Source organism: Sceloporus occidentalis, unplaced genomic scaffold, assembly GCF_023333645.1.
Source record: "Sceloporus occidentalis isolate IW3139 unplaced genomic scaffold, rSceOcc1.0.p SCAF_37, whole genome shotgun sequence".
Classification (NCBI taxonomy): domain Eukaryota; kingdom Metazoa; phylum Chordata; class Lepidosauria; order Squamata; family Phrynosomatidae; genus Sceloporus; species Sceloporus occidentalis.
Genome location: NW_028317017.1, coordinates 10,419,767 through 10,440,612, shown reverse-complemented (window position 1 = coordinate 10,440,612; position 20,846 = coordinate 10,419,767). Strand labels below are relative to the sequence as shown.

The 20,846-nt window shown below is 38.6% G+C and overlaps 1 protein-coding gene across 1 annotated transcript in view; it reads left to right on the top strand.

The window, feature by feature from the left end:
- LOC149297821 (fibrillin-1-like) overlaps positions 1–20,846 on the top strand; it is a 104,636-nt gene that overhangs the window by 53,128 nt on the left and 30,662 nt on the right. The window contains exons 15-31 of the mRNA XM_089488323.1: positions 421–543; positions 1,342–1,494; positions 1,869–1,922; positions 3,372–3,497; positions 8,378–8,503; positions 9,275–9,394; positions 9,696–9,833; positions 11,128–11,178; positions 12,977–13,102; positions 13,636–13,860; positions 14,215–14,340; positions 14,426–14,554; positions 15,149–15,274; positions 15,774–15,899; positions 17,124–17,246; positions 18,425–18,550; positions 18,870–18,995. Coding sequence (XP_089344449.1) covers positions 421–543; positions 1,342–1,494; positions 1,869–1,922; positions 3,372–3,497; positions 8,378–8,503; positions 9,275–9,394; positions 9,696–9,833; positions 11,128–11,178; positions 12,977–13,102; positions 13,636–13,860; positions 14,215–14,340; positions 14,426–14,554; positions 15,149–15,274; positions 15,774–15,899; positions 17,124–17,246; positions 18,425–18,550; positions 18,870–18,995 — 2,124 coding nt within the window. The remainder of the gene's footprint in view (positions 1–420; positions 544–1,341; positions 1,495–1,868; positions 1,923–3,371; positions 3,498–8,377; positions 8,504–9,274; positions 9,395–9,695; positions 9,834–11,127; positions 11,179–12,976; positions 13,103–13,635; positions 13,861–14,214; positions 14,341–14,425; positions 14,555–15,148; positions 15,275–15,773; positions 15,900–17,123; positions 17,247–18,424; positions 18,551–18,869; positions 18,996–20,846) is intronic.

The following is a 20,846-nucleotide window of genomic DNA, read 5'->3' as shown; positions in this document are numbered from 1 at the left end:
ACACTACTTCATTGTTTTTTGAAATATGATTTTATTTTGCATTCACATCCTAGTAAACACACATTAATCCAATAATAACCAGCTGTTGAACTAACTTATTTAAAAATGATGCCCGTGAATTACAGCTAGGACTACCCCAATAGTCATTCTGTTTAAGCATTTATAAACATATGGAACAGTATTACATTAGCTGTTGTAAATGAGTTAACTATTTGGGTAAAGGCAGGAAATGAATTATTTTAGTTTTTTGAATATTATATTTCAATGACACACTTTTTTTTTCTTTAGCAGAGTGCAATATGCAGATGTTTGAGTGGGAAAACAAACGTTCTCTCAACAAACTTCTTAATGTTATGTTGAAAGAAGCTGCTTCTGGGAAGTATATATTTAAATTAATAGGTGTTTACCTGTGAATTTCAGATATTGATGAGTGCGAGACAGCCGGTATCTGCATGAACGGCCACTGTGTGAACACAGAAGGGTCCTTTCGATGTGAATGTTTCCCTGGCCTTGCAGTTGGACTTGATGGACGTGTATGTGTAGGTAAGATAAAAAAAGATTAAAAAAAAGATAAATAAATGACACAAGCACATTGAATTTGTTCTACTTTCCTTTACTTCAAGAATGTGAGATGCCATCTTGCTACACACGTATTTGTTAAATCAACCCAGGGCACTACTGGACTTGTGTGTTTTTTTAACCAGGAACCTTTAAAAATAACCTGCAATTTGACTCTTTCTTATTCTTTGTCATCTTTAGTATTTATGTGTGGATTGTGTCAAATAATTTTTATTACTTATACTTTATTGCGCTGTACGTTAGATGTTTTTTTTTATTATACTACTCAGTTCCAAAATCTTGATGTGATGTGGTACAGGAACATAAAAATACATGATTCTTTGAATAGGCACAAACCGTTTTACAAGTACATAGAAAAGAGATATCTATTGGCATTTATAGTACATGGTTAGCTAAGCATCATGGATGTTGAATACTCATGTAATAGAACATCCAGTGAATAATGTCTATAACTGTTTTTTAAATATTTTAAATACAGTTCCAAACATGTTCTAATACTCACCAACAGAAATTATGTGTTTTTCTACAAATTCTGTTCAGTTCCTTCCTTCTCCATAAGCATTTTATTTTCTGATTTATAACCAGTGTAGAGTTGTTTGACTAATGTCAATCTAGAACCTATTATGCCAATTGGTCAGTTCTCTTTTTCTACATCATATGCCCCCCCCCCCGGAAATATGTTCTCACTTCATTGTCTTACAGTTAAATTGTTTGTCTGTCTCATGGCTGTGAAAATATCTAAATCATGTACTCTGTCTGCAGACACTCACATGAGAAGTACTTGCTATGGTGGTTACAAGAGAGGCCAGTGTGTCAGACCATTGCTAGGAGCAGTTACAAAATCAGAATGCTGCTGTGCCAGTACTGATTTTGCGTTTGGAGAACCATGCCAACCATGCCCTGCCAAAACGTCAGGTAAATGGAGCTACAAGGTACAACTAATGTATGTATTCTAATGCAATAATTTAATATTGTTTTATTGTTAACAACATCGTTTTATTCTAGTATATGAATGCTATCAATTAAATTTGCCAATTTTGCTAGTTTGTACGAATGATAAAAAATTTAGATTCAGAATTGAAATCGCCCTCTAAATTTTGTCTGAACTGAAAGGTCAGGAAGCTTAATTTGTTTTACGAAAACCAATTTACATGCATTTCACTCATCAGCGTCATCACTATTGGCTGAACACAGGTATTTGTCTTTTTTCAGTTTTGGTGATTTAAAAAATAAAATAAAACGTACCCATATTTTTATAATATACTGAAATGGCATTTCCTGTTTTTTAGATGAGTATCAAGCTTTGTGCAGCAGTGGTCCAGGAATGACATCTCTGGGTGCTGGTAAATATAACCAATATTGTATTATACTGGCAAGCACTTTACCTTCTTCCTTGGTGCGTAGCAGTGAGTAGTGTGAATGAGGGAGATGACTGAATGAGAAGAGGGTATTTGTTGAGCTGAGGAACTATTTTGGACCAGAAGGAGACACTCGTTGGGTAAGGAAGGGACCCATACAGGTCAGATAACAGAGGTGTTATTGACGTAAGAGATGTGATTAGAAGGATATGTCTATTGACATGTGAGATGAGCCACTATGAAGGATATGTTTATGTGATAGAAGAGGTAGTATCTATGAAGATGAACGTGAGTAGGAGGAATGATTAAAATTAAGGTATATGTTAGGATGAGTAGGATGTATGTGTTAAGGCAGTATGGATGAGAGGAAAGATTATATATTGGGGTAAACGGGAAGGCAGTATGTGGGGAAAATATGACGTATGTTGAGATTTTAAAGAAAGCATTACAATCGGTGTATTCTGACCCAAGCTAGCAGATCTAGAGAGCAGCAGCCCCTGTGCCACAAAACTGGGACATGAAGGCATATCAGCTAAACCCTAAACCTGATTATGAGTGTAGTAGAGAAGACACTGTAGTTAAAAAGGTGGTGTATATTGATGCGAGCCTGAGGATGGAGACAATGGGTAGTTATGTGATGAATGGGTCATGGTGTATGTCAGGTAGAAGGGGAAACAAAATGAATAAAAAGGGTGCACTTTTAATGGAGTTATCAGCTCACATACTGCACAAGTAATGTTTAGAACACTTTTTACACAGCGTGGTATTTATTGCATACATCCAAAGCAATCACTGTTTGCCCTGCTATTTTAGTAATTGTAATATACAGATTGTTAATTAAAACCACTCTTGTTGTTCAGACTTCCTTATTTTTTCCAGCCACCGTTTTTTTTATGTAAACACAGTGTGCAGTTTTTCTTTCCCATAACACATATGAAATGAATTATGAAGGATCAATTAGAGAATCATCCAATGAAAAACAATGTAATTGCATACTGTATATAAATAACATTCTTGGATCTAGGAATAGTGCCAGTAATATCTCAGAACAATGTCTGTTTAGTTAGCTGGAAGATACAACACTAGAAAGCAATATAAAATTACTTTTAGCATACCATATTATGAACATCTGCAAACATGGATAGGTATCATATGGTAAATCAGAATAATGTTTTTTTCTTCTTTCTAAATAAATATCTATAAATGCTATTTTACGTGCACTTTCACTCCCTGAGAGAGCATCTTATGAGCAAATCCAAACTCATGCTTGTCCTTGTGTCATGGAGACGTGAAGGTCTTACTGCCCCTTGTGGACCGAGTTCCTGACAAAGGGCACAGGGTTGCCTTAATGAGGGTGATTGGACAAAGACATTTGTATCCATTGTATAATAGATTTATTAACAAATTAAATTTCTTATTTTCAAATCTCTTTAGATATCAATGAATGTGCTCTGGATCCAGAGATTTGCCCCAATGGAATTTGTGAAAACCTTCGAGGAACCTACAAATGTATCTGCAATTCAGGTTATGATGTGGACTCTACTGGGAAGAATTGCATTGGTATGTCTCAGGCACATTTATGTATTTAATGGTCTGGATGTTTTTGTTGCTCACTTGTTAATGATTGTATTTGGCTCTGGAAGTCCAGTTTACAGGGAAGGTGTGAAAATCTACAAGCACACAGAAAGGCAGGGAAACACTTCAAATTCACTCATGTCATCAGGACATTTAGTCTATTGTTTGGTAATGCTAGAAAAGACACATAGTATTGCTGCCTTCATCTTATATATTGTTTATATATATATATATATATATATATATATATATATATAGCCACCATATTCCCCAGTGCTGGACAACAGGACATAACATTAGCATATAACAGGGGTGTCCAAGTTTTTTCTGCAGTGGGCCACTTCATCAGAATTGTATCCGTGCGAGGGCCGCACTTTTTTTTTCACTGAGAGAAAATATGGCCTTTAATAAGATATGCAGATTAAAATAAAGTAAATGACACAAAACCTTTACTTTTCCTCTCACTGATTTCTGGGCCTACAAATTCAGGATTCTGGATAAGTAAAAATGAAATAGTTCTATTTATTTTAGGGATGCACTAAAATTAAAATTCTGGACCAAAACCGAAAATTCAGGGTTCACTTAGCCGAAACTGAAAGTGACCCCCCCCACACACACTTTTAATAAAAGTAAGTTGCACACCAAAATTGTACAAAAAATGATATACCGTATTTGCTCGATTATAAGACGAGGTTTTTTTCAGAGCAAATGCTCTGAAAAATACCCCTCGTCTTCTAATCGGGGTCGTCTTCTAATCAGACCTCAAATAGAGGTCTGATTAGGAGACTAAGATCCAGATCCCCCGCACCGCTGCAGGGGACCTGGATCCTCCTGTCTCACCCGACTCCCCCCCCATCCCATCATACACACACTTACCGGTGCTTCCTGCTGTGTTGCCGGGACAGCGGGTTGACGTCTACGCAATCCGCGTAGACAACGTCCGCTGCAGCCGGAAGGAGGTGTGGCTAGCAGCGGGGGTTGTCTGCGTCCGTCGCATAGACCTTCCCCGACTGTCAGAGATCAGAGTTCCCCGCACCGGTGCGGGGAACTCTGATCTCTGACAGCCGGGGAAAGTATACGCGACGGACGCATACAAACCCCCGCTGCTAGCCACACCTCCTTCTGGCTGCAGCAGAAGGCGACGTCAACCCGCTGCCCCGGCTGGAAGCACCGGTAAGAGAGGGGGGAGAGCGGGGGAAGGGGGGGGAGAGAGTGTGTGTGTGTGTGTGTGTGTGTGTGTTAGTTAGTTAAATGGGGGTATAGGGTGTGTGTGTGTGTTAAATGGGGGCATAGGGCATTTCTGGAGTGGCGTTAAGGGGGCATTTAATAGAGCACTCTGCCTCCTGAAATGCCTTATACCTCCCTATATGCCACTCTGCCCCATAATATGCCTTTTAACCCCCTAAATGGCAGAGTGGCATATAGTGGTATAAGGCATTTCTGGAGGCAGAGTGCTCTGTACAATGCCTTTTAACTCCCTTAATGCCACTCTGCCTCCTGAAATGCCTTATACCTCCCTATATGCCACTCTGCCCCATAATATGCATTTTAACCCCCTAAATGCCAGAATGGGATATAGGGGTATAAGGCATTTCTGGAGGCAGAGTGGCACATAGGGGGTCAAAAGGCATACCATGGGGCACAGTGGCATATAGAGGGTTAAAAGGCATATCATGGGTCACAGTGCCATATTGGAGTGGCAAGCCTGGGGGCAGATGTGCGTAACTGGGGGACAGGTTGGAAAATACAAGAAATAAAAACAAAAAAAATCTTTTTCTCAATCATAGCTTTTATTAAAAAAAATAGTTTACATGAATTAACATTTACTGGTAAAACTTTTTTCCTTTGGGGTCGTCTTATATTCAGGCTTTTTCTTTGTTTCCTAAGTTAATATTCAGATTTTGGGGGGTCGTCTTATAATCAGGGTCGTCTTATAATCGAGCAAATACGGTATTATGATTGTTAACAGCAATCTCAGGCATACCCAGATTCCAGCATGTACTGGTTGGCTGGGCATTGTATTTTTTGTCCAATTTTAGTGTGTAACCACACTTTTATTAAAAGTAACACACCACAATTGGACAAAAAAAATCAACAAACACACTCTTTTTATACCCAGGCAACCAGTGAATGCTGGAACCTAGGCATGATGGGACTGTGATTGTTGTTAGCAGATTGCTGTTAGCAATCACACTCCTATCATCCCAAGTCAGCCAATACATGCTGGTACAGGGTGGCTGTAAGTGCAGACCCCATACTGCTGGCAGCATCAATACACAAGAGGGGCAGCTAGCCAGGTTTCAGCATGTACTGGCTGACTTGGCATGATAGGAGTGTGATTGCTAACAGCAAACACACTCTTTTTATACCCAGGCAACCAGTAAATGCTGGAACCTAGGCATGATGGGACTGTGATTGCTGTTAGCAGATTGCTGTTAGCTGTTAGCAATCACACTCCTATCATCCCAAGTCAGCCAATACGTGCTGGTGCAGGGTGGCTGTAAGTGCAGACCCCATACTGCTGGCAGCATCAATACACAAGGGGGGCAGCTAGCCAGGTTTCAGCATGTACTGGCTGACTTGGCATGATAGGAGTGTGATTGCTAACAGCAATCACAGTCCCATCATGCCTAGGTTCCAGCACTTACACATCCATGCTATCACACACACACTCATTCATTTATTCACAGATTCATTCCCTCAATCAGACATACTCATTCACACAACCTACCCCACCCCCTTACCTGCTCTACAGCTCTCGATGCCGATCACAGACTTCAGCAGGGGGCGCGGCCTCCCTCGTTCTCCCCACAGAGGAGGCAGGACTGGAGCAGAGAATGGACCCTCCCACAAGTAAGCAGCAGGGCTCTTTTGATCCTGGCTGCCGATCTCACGCGGGCCGCACCTCGAGGCCGCATGTTGGACGTCCCTGGTATATAACATAACAATTTGATTTACAAAAACAAGATATAAGGAGGACCCTACTTAAATGCGCTTATAATCTAGAGCCTTCTGTAAAACAAACAATAGTTATGGTGAAACTATTAACAATAATTTGTAAAGGCAGCATTTCTACTTAAATATAGATTTCTATTGGTTGATTTTATATTAAGTCATTTGTGCTCTGATTGACAGACACCTCCATACTCCACAGTATGTCTCTGCGGCCCCAAGTATCTGCCTGCAAACTAATATAAAAGAGAACTTGTTATCAGAATCCTCCCATTCATTAAGCATACAGTGCAGCTGCCAAGCTTATACATACAGTATAAAAGGGCTTGTGCTACTGCTATATTCATACCTGGGAACTCTCTGGGTTTGACCCGGAGATCTCCGGGTGAAGCACTGTTCTCCGGTTCTCTGGGTCAACAGGAGTGGGGTCTTGACACTCATCAGCAGGAACGCTCCCAACGTCATCGGGAACGACCCCGACGTCAGCGGGAATGCCCACCGACGTCAGTGGCCAGTCCTGACCACATCCCACAAGGGAAGTCTCCAGGTAGCCGGAACTAAGAAGTTCCCAGGTATGGCTATATTCCTTGTAACAGCACTTGGCACAATGTGCAATTGTTATTGCTCTCAAATGTTACTTGTCTGTCAAGAAAAGCATATATTGCTCCTTTACAAAAACAAACCAAAAAATATCAACCTGTATGGATTATCAGCTGTAATTGGTTGATCCAACTTTGTGTGTGTTGTGTTCCGGAGATGGAAAGTGATAAAATGGTATAGAAAACACAAATGTGAAACATTGATACTATTGATAACTGAGAGTTATATAAATCATAGCAAAAAGGTCCTTAGTATCATGAAACCAAATTGTCCTCTAAGGTATTAATTGTATGAACATTACATCACTTATGTGATTTCCTTATTACAAAAGTAAGTGCCTCCCAATTATTCCATCTGGGTAACATAGCTTTCTCTAAACAAATAGTCTTTCAAATCCAAAGAAATTAATAAAAATAAAGCAGATTCATGTTTTTGGCTTCAGCCAGGCAGGGTTAGCACGGTTGCCAGACTAGATGTGTTCTGTTCTTTGTGGAACATATAAATCAGCAGGCTTGCTGAGTGGGACCCAAAAATGGGAATCTGTTCTGTTATAATTTATTTCCCAGTTGTGGTGCTCCTACGAGGGATAAGCAGATATATCATTGTTGCAGAGAAAGTAATGCAATTTCCTGATTAATAAACTGTTTTAAAAGTACTGTTCCACTTAGACTAAACATTAATTGTTAGTCCCTGCATTCTCAGCATATCTGTCATTTAAGACTGTTCTCTAAATGTTTTCATCGTGTTGAATCAACACAGAAACTCGGTTTTTATGGCAGCAACCTATCAGTGCCTGCTTTTGTACCACGTGACAATTTATCCCTGAAAAATGCTTAAATGCACAGTATGCACAAGGAAAAATGTTTTTTTTTTATTTCTCAAAACATTTGGACACCCAACAACAGTAGGAATGATGAAGTTCAGCAGAATAGATGAAGGATAACAATTAGGAGAGACCCGGCACAGGCATCTGATGTATTGGTAAAATGCAAGACAACACAATATCTGTACAAACATAGCTTTTCCAACATAAACATGATAGAGCTTCACCCTACAATATGCTGGTTTTAGCTCTGGCACTAATTAAACCCAATGTAACCTAACGATCCAATCTAACAATTCGATCTAATGTATATTTTTGTATATCTGATAATTATCTTAGGGCAAATGTTGTATGTTTTTTTAACATAAAAATATTTAAAAAAGCAACCCGGGTAAGACTCAAAGCATCACAAGATCCCATATATACCACTGCTGCATAAAATACAGTTGATATTAATGATTTTCATATTTCTCTTTTCGTGTGTTCTCAGATATTGACGAATGTGCATTGAACAGACTGCTCTGTGACAACGGACAGTGTCGAAATACCCCAGGGAGTTTCACCTGTACTTGCCCGAAAGGATATGTTTATAAACCTGACTCTAAAACATGTGAAGGTAATAAAAAGAAATCACCATTTGTATATATAGATATATATGTGTGTGTGTGAGTATGTATAAATGGATGGATCTAAGTGTATATATGTGTGCGTGCATACGTATGTATGTGAATGCTAGCAACAACAATGGAAGATGCATGGTAATGACATGGAGTACCAATGTAAATATTGTTTCTAAATCTGCTACTGAAGGTGAAGGTTCTGTATGTTCTGTGATCGGTGATGACAGTGTTTCTGTTGTTGTGGGGAATATTAGGGTATCTGCAGTTTCTCAGGTTGCAGTAATTCTCATCATCTGGATATTCTGAATCTTCTATTTCATTAGACGCATGTATCTGCTACTTGTAGTCAGGGCCGGCCCAAGGCAAAATGCCGCCTGGGGCGAATTTTAAAATGCCGCCCCCCCCCCCTTATCTACCCTTCCTATCCCTCCGTCCCTGCCGCCCCCCCCCTTATCTACCCTTCCTCTCCCTCCGTCCCTGCCGCCCCCCCCCCATTATCTACCCTTCCTCTCCCTCCGTCCCTCCGTCCCCCTTGTACTTACCTTTCAGCAGTCCTGCGGCGAGTCTCCCTGTTCGGTCTCGGTGCCGGCTTGTAATGCTGAGCGCCGGAAAACCACTTCAAAAGTGCCGCCTGGAGCGGTTGCCCCACTTGGCTCCATTGTCGGGCCGGCCCTGCTTGTAGTGCAAAATGTATTTGATTGTGACTGATCTCACCTTAAAAAATACTGTATTAACAAGCAACTAAACTAATTGCTGTCTTCTTTCAGATATCGATGAATGCGAGTCCAACCCCTGCATTAATGGCGTATGCAAAAATATCCCTGGCTCTTTTGTGTGTGAATGTCCCATCGGCAGCACTCTGGATCCAACAAAGACTATTTGTATAGGTGACACAAGTCATTTATTATTTACAAATATAAAGGCCTTTTTCGTTCTAGTACATTGTTTATTAGAATAAATCTTAGTGCTTTGATGTTGCAGTGCATGTAATCTGAGCTGCAACACATTGGTTTGGGTCCCTAGATAGACCCCCAGTGTAATTTGGGTCTGTTGAGATGTTCACGCATCCTAGGTTTTAGCAAAGATTAATTTTGCAGCTAAATGATTCATTATTTAGGTGTTGTGAAGCTTTATTGAAGTTTAGATTTGTTTTTATACTCTATTTTGATCCTTATGTTTTTGTCATAGAAACCGTAAAGGCAACATGTTGGCAGAATATGGTGGGTAACAAGTGTGAAGTGAACATCAATGGAGGGACCTTGAGATCACAGTGCTGTGCAACACTCGGTGCGGCATGGGGAAGCCCTTGTATTCCCTGTGAGCCAGGTAATGTATGACTGCATGAACACAAAACCCTACAGTCTAATTATAAATTAGAACATTCTTGATTTGCTGTACCTTGTGTTCATGGCTTCCATCAGAAATATTGGGGCCCAATACATGCTTAATGCCTAGTCCCCATGCACCTCCAATCAGCCTGCCCCATGTCCATCCCACTGTCCTACCCATTATTTTTTCAACAAACTGCATACATACTAACATGCAAACTCGCTTTACTCACTCTAGTACCGTACACTTAAGTACACATGCACATTCTTTCTCCCCCACACAGGCACCACTAACCCTAGGCTCATACCTGACACTCCAACACCAAATGCTGACACACAAACCCATGATAACATCATATGCTGACAACCACACACATATGCTAACACAAATACACTCATGCCAACACCATACAAATATTAACAAGCATTAACACCTTACATTAACTCACAAACTAGCACTGTATACTCCTGCACAAGCATTCTAACCCCATACGCCAGTACACACACTCTAACGCTACATGTGGATATACACACTCATGCTAATTTCACACAGTAACAGTCAACCCAATATGCACTACTGTTTGCACACACATACTAACACCACACAGCAACAACATACACTAACAAACACTCACTGACTCTTACACTATACATATATATGTGTGTATATACAGTATTCCTAGCATAACTATATATAAAAATACACACACAAAACATTTTAAATACATACTGACTCTAACACAACAGTACAGTACACATACATGCACCCACACACTGCTGCCTCTCTGCTCTGTGGCGTAACAACAAAATGCCGTAGCCCACTCCAAAACATATGGTTGGAACTTTCTTGGCCTTCCCTGTGGCCAAGCAGTGGGCCTCACTTATCAGTTGCCAAGCAGAAGGGCTTGGCTTGCCTGATGTCTCAGCTGAGGCATGTCTGGTACAATAGTACAGATCGTACCACAGGGATGGCGACCCTACTTGTGCTTATAGTATAAATCAACTTATTGATTTGCAGGTGTTAGGAAACACAATGGAATTGCTGGAATTGTGTAGCTAAATGTTGTAGGTATGTCTGCTACAAAACAATATCATTCATTCGCTTATCACATGATAATGACATACAGCGATATAGCATACACGTGATATATCCAACTTGTGTTTTGTTTCTTTTTTAAAGCCAATTTTGTATATTATGTGTTTAAATTTCATCCAGATCTGCCAATCAGAATGAGGCATTTTTACAATAACCATCTGTTAAGTAATATATATGTCTTGTCTTATATATTCAGATCCTGTCTGCGCAAAAGGCTATGCAAGGACCCGTGGCACACTATGTGAAGGTAATAAATTCAGTGTCAGTATAGAATACTTAATGCACATGAGACATACGCAAAATAATTTTTAGTACCACTATATCCCTGCAAAGTGGTAATTGCAGGAATTTGGGTTAACTATTTTGCTGCTAGTTACTTATCTAAACAAATGATTTAACATACACTGCACCACAAATGCATTACGTTCCTTAAATTATAAAAACACTATAGGAATGAAGTCAAAATGTGCAAAAATACTCAATTCAAATGTCTTGAAATTAGAAAAGTTTCCCATACAATGAACGTCAATTCAAGTCAATGTACAAATATATCAACAAAACAAGAAGTCAACAGGAAACTTGAAATTTTAGACTTAACCGCATTCAACTCAACCTGACAGCATCTCAAATCAGTGAACGGATGAGTTGCTGCTGGAGTTTGCCAGCTATGTATCTTGACAGACAACTTGGATCTTAATGTATTCTCTTGGTATGATAATAGATGCAATAGATTATAGGGTCCATAGATTATTGGAAAAAATACAACCCATATCTAGAAATACAAAACATGTGGATAAAAATAAATAAAACGTTTGCATTGCATTGGTTTGAGTTCACTCAGACTATGATATCAGGTGAATATAAGAGACAGTTTTTCTCATTTAGAGTTTTATGCAATATCTGGTGAGAGATGGGAGCATATAATATAGAAAATGTTTTACATAAATGATCAGCTCAGTTGGAAGGATATATTAACCTGTTGATGGCAATACAGAAAACACACTAAGAAATCACAAGATCTTATTTATATATGTAAGAACCCCAATATGGAAGATCAAAGCCACTGGCCATGAATAATGCTTTCAGGGACACATTGTGAAGGCAGCTCTTCCCATATGTCAACTCTCCAGAGGAGATTGTTTTGTACATTAGGATACTTACTCCCCATGACCCAACACTTTGGCACTTGTCCTTCTCATGTTCACCATGACTAACCTGGACACGCCTTGGAAAGCAACACCAATAAAAAAGGGTGGCCCTGTCCTTTTCACATCCTTAATTAAAACTATACAAGTATGTGAGATTGTTCACTATGTGTTAATGGCCCGTTCCAGATGACAATTACGTAACTAGCAAGTACTGTCTGGATCAATTTCCATGACAATAAATAGAACTGTGGTAACGCCTTCCTCTGCCGCCAGTCTGTGAAACAAGTACACATTGAAATCACAATCTAGTGTTTAGACATTAATAGCAAAATATTTTTAAGTGTATATAATTCTTATTATTAATGTGTCGGTAACCTCATAGATAATGTGTTTAGGCAATGCAAGTGAAATCCAAGATCGCTCCAGAAGCTTTGTGTATATCAATATGTTCCACGATGTGAAAATCATCTACAAGAGTAGGACATATATGTTAGATGACCATTGATCAGGTCAACTACCTACTGTTCCGATGAGAAAACTTTCTAGTTAGTATAGACAAACCTGTTCCTGGCCATTAGAATTTCAACTACTCATCATAGACTACTGGTGAACTACTAAAAACACCTAGCTCTGTATATGTATGAATCCACATATCTAGCTAGCGTCTTATTCATAGATAAATAGCATTAGTAGACTAGCTAATTGTATAAAAACCGAAGCACCGAACAGCAAACTATGGGTCAAAAGTGAAGATATTTGTAATGACCGAATAGCCCAGTGTTACATGTAGATTGGGAATTACAGCTCACCCAAATTGAATTGTAATAGGAATGGATGATAAATTGCTCTATCTGTGTTGTCTTACTAATGCAAAGCTTGTGTGTTTCTTGGACGCAGATGTTAATGAGTGTGTTGTGTTTCCTGGACTGTGTATCAATGCACAGTGTGTGAATACAATGGGATCCTTTGTTTGTCAGTGCCCCAACGGAATGACTCTTGATGCTTCTGGGCGCACATGTATTGGTAAGAATTCAGATTTTGTTTGACTAAACAAACATGCGCTCACTTACATAATAAAGATCTGTTTTGATGCATTCCAATATCTCCCTGCTGACAAAATGTTGTTTAATCTATTACATAAAAATGACATACTCCTCATAAGTGGATGTACTCAATAGTGGGAGCTGGTCTTTAAAGGTTATTAATAAATCAAACTACCATCTCCTCCCCTATACTAACTTTAAAACATAATAAAAATGAGGCACTCAAAAGATAACTATGCCCCTCTATCACCGTTAATAACACAATCTAAGAAACAAAGGTCTGGTACACACAATAAGTAGCAAATATTATTTTATACATCAAGTAAAATCATACACACTGCATTACAACATCACACTGCATTACTAAAACAAGTCACCAAAGTCACCAAGTCACCAAGCTATATTGAGCTTGCCTCCCAAATACAAGACAATTTTGCCTCCCAAATACAAGTATTGACCTTGTGCATTGAAAGACAAGTTTTTGGTGATTGAGATATCTGTCCTTGACGACAGACATTCGACTGGAAGTTTGCTACCTCAAGCATGAAGATGAAGAATGCACCGCTCCTATTGCTGGCCGGCACCGGATGGATGCATGCTGCTGCTCTGTTGGCGCTGCTTGGGGCCCAGACTGCGACGAATGCCCTGCCAAAGGAACGCCGGAGTTTAATCTTCTCTGCCCCAGAGGGCCAGGCTTTGCAACTAAAGAGATTACACCAGGAAAAACATTCTCCAAAGGTAACAGTGCATCATTAAAAAGCCTAATTAAACCAGCTTGAATACATAGTAACATGCATTATTAGGCCAAAATACATATGGGAGTTGTAGCCGCTCAGTTCATTAATTTGTTTATTCTTACAATATCCAACATTATAAATAGTAATTTCACATGATCAGTACTAGCCCCTTGATAATCTAATACTGCAGCAATCTGAGGACCTCAGATCTTCAGCGATCCCGAGACTTGTGACGCCTCATGTCTCCTGTCTCTGCAGTATACGCACTGTGCATTGTTAGATCATATGCAACTCTTCATGCCTAACATATACTTTGTGGATGTGCATCACCGTTACTGTGTTTTTCTGGTTTCAGACATCAATGAGTGCAAAATGATACCAAGTCTCTGCAAGTATGGAAAGTGCAGAAATACCATTGGCAGCTTCAAGTGCAGGTGTGACAACGGGTTTGCCCTTGATGCCGAGGAGAGAAATTGCACAGGTAAAACAGACAAATTTGTTCATTAACTTGAAATGTAACTGTCAAATTTCCTGTCGTTTACACAAACCTTGTTGGATCTTTACAGATATCGATGAGTGCAGAATATCACCTGATGTCTGTGGACAAGGCAACTGTGTTAATACCCCTGGAGACTTTGAGTGTGACTGTTTCGAAGGATATGAAAGTGGGTTCATGATGATGAAGAACTGCATGGGTGAGTAATGGAATTGTTGAGCGCCAAGGGGCTGCAACTGTTCTTTCCCTTCGCTTAGAATAGGAGGATGATCAGCCTCTAGCAGAAAAGTTCACCAGGACATCTTATTTTTAGCAAGCAGGTGCCTTTTTCTTTTCTCCAACCTGTTGCCCCTCTCAAGGTTTGATGGGGTGAATAATAAAGCGAGTAGTAAATCCCCATGCTCCCTCACCCCATGGTTTTGGAGTGGGAGGATTGTAATTGTAGGAGCCGTGGATGGTCAGTATCCATGCATCAAAACAAATGTCCTATATAAGTAACTATATAGGTAAAAGATAAGGTGTAGCCAAGATATTTAATAAAAAAAAAATATTATGTAGCTGATAATGCATGTTCAAGTATCATAAAGTTCATATTTTATGTAAATTACAATTACTATTGCTATTTAGTATTATTTATATTTATTTTATTCCACTGTTGGCCATTTTGGATTGCAAGAGATTAAAATATTAAATTAGCCAAAGTTAGATAAACTATGTTTGATGATTATAAAAATATTAGTGTTTGCTCTCTACGTTTGAACACAAGAGTAAAACATCTAACTTTGCATTTCAGATATTGATGAATGTGAACGAAACCCACTGTTGTGCAGGGGTGGTATCTGCTTGAACACTGACGGGAGCTTTAAGTGCGAATGTCCTCCTGGCCATGAAGTGGCTCCTGATAATTCTGCTTGCCTTGGTATGTTGTAATTCTCTTCACATTTTGCATAATAGGGTCACTACCTTAGTGGAGTAGTGGAGTAAAAAATAGTTTTGCTATTAGCAGGCTTATCAGAATGCATAAGTACAGTATATAATTCCAAAAAACATTTGTATTTAACATTCTACCAAGGAATATGTATTAGTGTAGGCTGTTTTACAACAGGTAAACAGTTACATTTGCAGAAAAATAAAAAAAGATATTAACAATGACATTATGGAAAACAAAATGGTGGCTAATGCCCCACAGATTGTCTTCTGCTCTTATAGAATGTCTCTGAAAGTCTTGGTTACCTAGTATCTTAGTTATTCTGACTCTTAATGTAATCAATAAAGATTCCTGTTATATGCTATATGTAAATTTAAATAGCCATACACTTTGATTTTATCTGATGAGCTCATGATGATTAGGTCTGGAAGTAATGCATTTTAGTTAAAATAACTTTCTTTACTGGCCTAAATTACCTTTTTCATTGTAGATATAAATGAATGTGATCTTAGCGTGGGTCTCTGTCCTCACGGGCGCTGTATAAACCTCATTGGGAGATACCAATGTGCATGCGATCCTGGATACCAACAGACGGATGATAAATTGTCTTGCATTGGTAAGTGCAACCAAAGCATGCTCACACGTGGTGAGGGATTCATGTGGCCCTGTTAAAGAGACAATCTTAAGAGGAAGTTATAACTGCCTTCTACCTACGTGAGGAGAGTGGGAATAAAAATAAAATAAAAATTAGGATTTGAGCTATTTGGTTTTTGAAATATTCTGAGATGTCCCAGCTACTGCAGACATCAAATCCCACAGCACACAAATATCACATCTCTATGAGATTGTGCAAAATTCAGTGTTTAATAGACTTATGGATAAAGCCCAAACAAATTTTTCAGATATCACATTTTGTTGTCTGCCCTTCCTGATGAAATCAGGGCTTTTAAAAAAATGTGATAATGAAATTTGTTGCCCAAAAATAAGTGTCGCTTTCTCTCTGTGCTCCCTGCCTTCTCCCCTAGTCCTTTCTGGGCCCCCTTCTCTCTTTCCCGCTAGTCATCTCTCTACTCTTTCCTCACAGCCTTCTCCGTCCTATTTGCCCTCTCCCCTTGCCTTGTATCTGCTGCCCACTCATTTAGTGGTATATCATATTTAAGGGCAGCTGTGAGTGAGGGTTCAACATTTGTATTCAAGCCACTGTTAATTTTCAGGAATCTCGTTCTGCTTCCACATTAGTAGTGCAGACTAAAATTTCATTCTAGTAGCCTGAGATTGGTTAAGCATATTTTTCTTTTGCTGTATGTAGCCTTTTGCATCCTGGCCTTGATTGTTTCCTGGGAAGGTTGCATTTGCTGATACTTAATAACCAGGACAGGTTAAATCCTTAACTAAATTTTTTGGAACATTACCAAAATGGCAATCACAGTTTGTTTAAGCCTCCAACAAATGTAACATCTTCTAATTTACTGGCAACTGTCCCAGACAATGTGTGAAAGGGAGAGGAGAGATGTCTCCAGCTACACCAGGCAATTGAATCATAATAAAATTTTGGCGTTTTTATTTGTTTTTTTGGGGCCTACCTTATTATCAAGATTTGTAAGAACACACAAAATTAGCAAATTTTGTTAAACTTAAAGTATGTATGAATCTGAATGCACAAGTCTTTTCAGAGCAATTTCATTACCTATTGCACATTTGTGCAATCAATGTTGAATAAATGTCATTTTGGACATTTTAGTTGCACAATATACGTATTATACATTATATAACTGTATATATTTTGGTAAGTTAACTTTAGCTATACATTGTATTATATGTTGTATTGTATTGTATTTAGATATTGATGAGTGCCAGTTCTTCAATGGTGGATGTGACAGTTTCTGTACCAACTCCGAAGGAAGCTATGAATGTAGCTGCAGGGAAGGATTTGCGCTAATGCCAGATCAGAGATCCTGTACCGGTAAGATATGTCCTCTTCTTAACCCGATTTTGTGTATATGAGAATTATTTCTGTAGGACAGCCTTCACATTTTAAAGTGCATTAGGACATGTATGTATAATTTATATACAGAGCTGGATTAGTTTAAAATATAGGGCCCACAGCTGTTGCCGAACATCAAATCCTAAGGACTCTCCATGGAATGGGTTTTTAATTTCCCAACAGCTGCAGAGGATCATGGGAGTTGTACTATAACAGCTGAGTAGTTACTGATTGGCTATCCCTATGAGCTACGCACAGGGGTGGGTCATGTATGTAATATTGTGTACACAAGCTACAGCATGCTATAATTTTGGCAGGGGGAGCTTGTTATCACTAAAGGAATAACTGGTTTAATGACTGAAGAGCTGAATTGATGTTTAGTAGTTGGCATAGAAAGTCAATGTTATATCATTAAGTAGGGAATTTGAAGGTCAAGAGTGTACAAGAGTGCAGAAGTCCCCAATGGCCATTTAAATCCCTATAATAGACACATTTACATGTGGAAATGTCATATTAGTGGTATATTGATTAATAATAAACCAAACATTGTTATTCAGTGATCACCTAGGGTTGGACTGCAAGCTGAAATATTTTATTTTACAAAGCTTCCCCTTAATTATGAGACAGTCTGTTTACAAAAACAGATTTGTTGTGCAAATCCTGATAACCATACTCTGTATTTGGAACAGAACACTGAAGTTAGGACCAAATAAGCCTCAAGGCGGCTCTCATTCCAACCATATGTGAGGCAAATAATGATTTATCTGTGTAGCTTTGGTACCACTGAATGAAAAAGCAAGACATATCAAAATATGTGCCAGCATGAATCTCATTTCAGGATATTAAATTGACTCATTTGTGCAGTCATTTTTATAATGCAACGATGTCTCAACCCTACAGAAATAATTCTCATATACAGAAAATTGTTTACTAATTAATGTAGAATGCTGTCTTCCCGCCACTACTTTAAGGACAATTAGTTTGTTGCTTAATCCACCAGTACTAGAAGAATTCTTAGAAGTCCACCAGTCATAGAATATTGGAGTCTCTGAATCTAACAGAGTTAGCATGACACTGGGAATTATTTATTTTTTTGCAACTAGAGTATCCAGTCTAATTAACAAGCAAAATAGTGACTTAATTTTCCTTGTTTGTAGATATCGACGAGTGTGAAAATAATCCAAACATCTGTGATGGAGGGCAGTGTACGAATATACCAGGAGAATACAGGTGCCTGTGCTTTGATGGGTACATGGCATCAGATGATATGAAGACTTGTCTTGGTAAGTCATCTTAACACAGCATGTTTCAACTGCTGACACAAATTATAAAAACATTTCCCCATTTCCATGAGGAAGATCTTTAATGCAATACTAAATGGTAATGTTTACCCACAAAATATGCATACCTATTTCTCATCTAGAGAGCATTTATGTCAAAATAAGGTATTGTGTAGTGTTGTGTATATTGTGTCTACCCAATACTAGATGGCCATGTCCTTTTCTCTTTATACTATGAATCTAGTCAAATTGATTGCCCTTTAAGTAGCTGTTCTCTATGCTTTTGATTCTTGTCATGATGCATTTATTTATTGCATTTCAGATGTGGATGAGTGCGAGCTCCATTTAAATATTTGCCTCAGCGGGATTTGTGAAAACACTAAAGGATCATTTATCTGTCACTGTGACCCGGGCTATTCAGGCAAGAAAGGAGTTACCGGATGCACAGGTATACCGGCCTTTCTTGAATGGGTCCTGATGTGAGTTTTTCCTTATCTTCTGTGCTCGGAGATCTCTTGTAGACGGGAAGACTGTGGTGTCACAAACACTGTATTTGCAGGTAGCAACTATGCCAATAATAATTGGGCTTTTAAAAAACTAAAAGGCACTAACTCTGGATTTTCTACAGTAACCGAAGGTCTGTTTTAATGAAGATATGTCTGTTTCATGCGTTCACTTTACAGTTTTCAATATTCACCCTATTAGTGTGGACAATTTTCTCTCCTGCTTCCGCATATCCTTTACATATTTTAAAGGGCTAGTGAAAGGGGAAAGTTTAGGGAAAGAAATATTTCACATTTCACTGTGGTTTTCTGTACTAAAGTTTTTAGCTGTACTGCATTTAAGCCGTTCTCAACTTAGAACTAAAACACACACCATACGTTTCACATCTGGAGTCACTGTCGGTGCCTGACATGCATGCTGATCTGAATCCAAAACATTGTTAATCTGACTTGTAAATCAAAAACTCCACATCCATTCTGTTCTGTCGCAAAATTGTAAACTGAACACTCGGTTTGCTTCAACTTATGCTTATACAGTGCTGTTTATTCAGGCAATAATCGGAAAAACTAAAGGCGTTTTTGGTATAAAATCGTTGGGTTAGATTACTGCATTAATCTAATGAAAGGAAAGTGTATATTTGGGATCAACTTTAGAACTAGGTATGTGTGAAAGGTTGAACTTAATAGACTGAAGTCTTTTTTTCAACCTACTATACTATGTGATATTAAACCTTCCAGATGTAATTTATATTTCCAGTATTGGAACAAATATAATTGCTAGTTATGATATTTTAAACGTTATAGGTTTTTAATGTTTGTAGAGGCCATCTATGGACGATTTGCTAAATGGTGAAATGTTGCTTGAAAATGATACTGCTTTAACAGTAGTTCTATAATTGATGTTTATCCTTTTAGTAAATCTCCCACATTCGAACTGTAAGAGCCATGCATGGACTTCACAACAAAATAACAATTAATTTCCTCTATAGACGAAGGTATTCACAGATGATCACTCTTACATTAATACAGCAGATCATTTCAGTTTTTACAGTACTGTAATCTCCAAACATGCTATACAATCTGGAGAAGTGCAGATAGACGTAGAGTGACATAAATAGGTCAGATTAAAAGGACAAACTAACTTGAGCTCATTCCTGTCTGAATTTACCCTATACAAGGATATCCATAAAGTATAATTGTTTTATTCACTCACATGTTTACTAGCAGGATTCAATAGATCTTGAACATTGTTTCACAAAAGGTCCATCCTGATGTCCTCTGGGTTCCATTAGAGTTTGTCTAAATATTTCCCTAGCTCCCTTGTCATTACAGATTGTTTCCATTATAACAAATAAACATGTTTTATTTCCCTAATCACTCAGCATCCGCCCACTATCATACACTGCATTCCCATCCCACACAGATGTTACTTTCTCCTTCTAAGTAGAATTGAGAGTAGGGTTCAGACGAACCTTTCGCTCCTTGACTGTATGCGGTGACTGTAGTAGTCGTCATGAAAACAATATGTGGATTGAAAATAGGAGAAACTTTACCAAAAACCAAATCAAGTTGTTTTACATGTTTTATGTAAATTATATTGCAATTTATCCTGATCCTAAATCTGAAATGACCATTGAGTCCATGAAACGTGTTACAGCTTCCTACTTTGTCTACAGTAGGATTTCAATGCAGTTGTCACTAAAGGGGTTATGGGAAATACATTTTTTTTTTTTTTTTAAAAAGGCCCTGCCTACGCCATTGATAGAAGCAGATGGATGGTTTAAATGACTGCACGA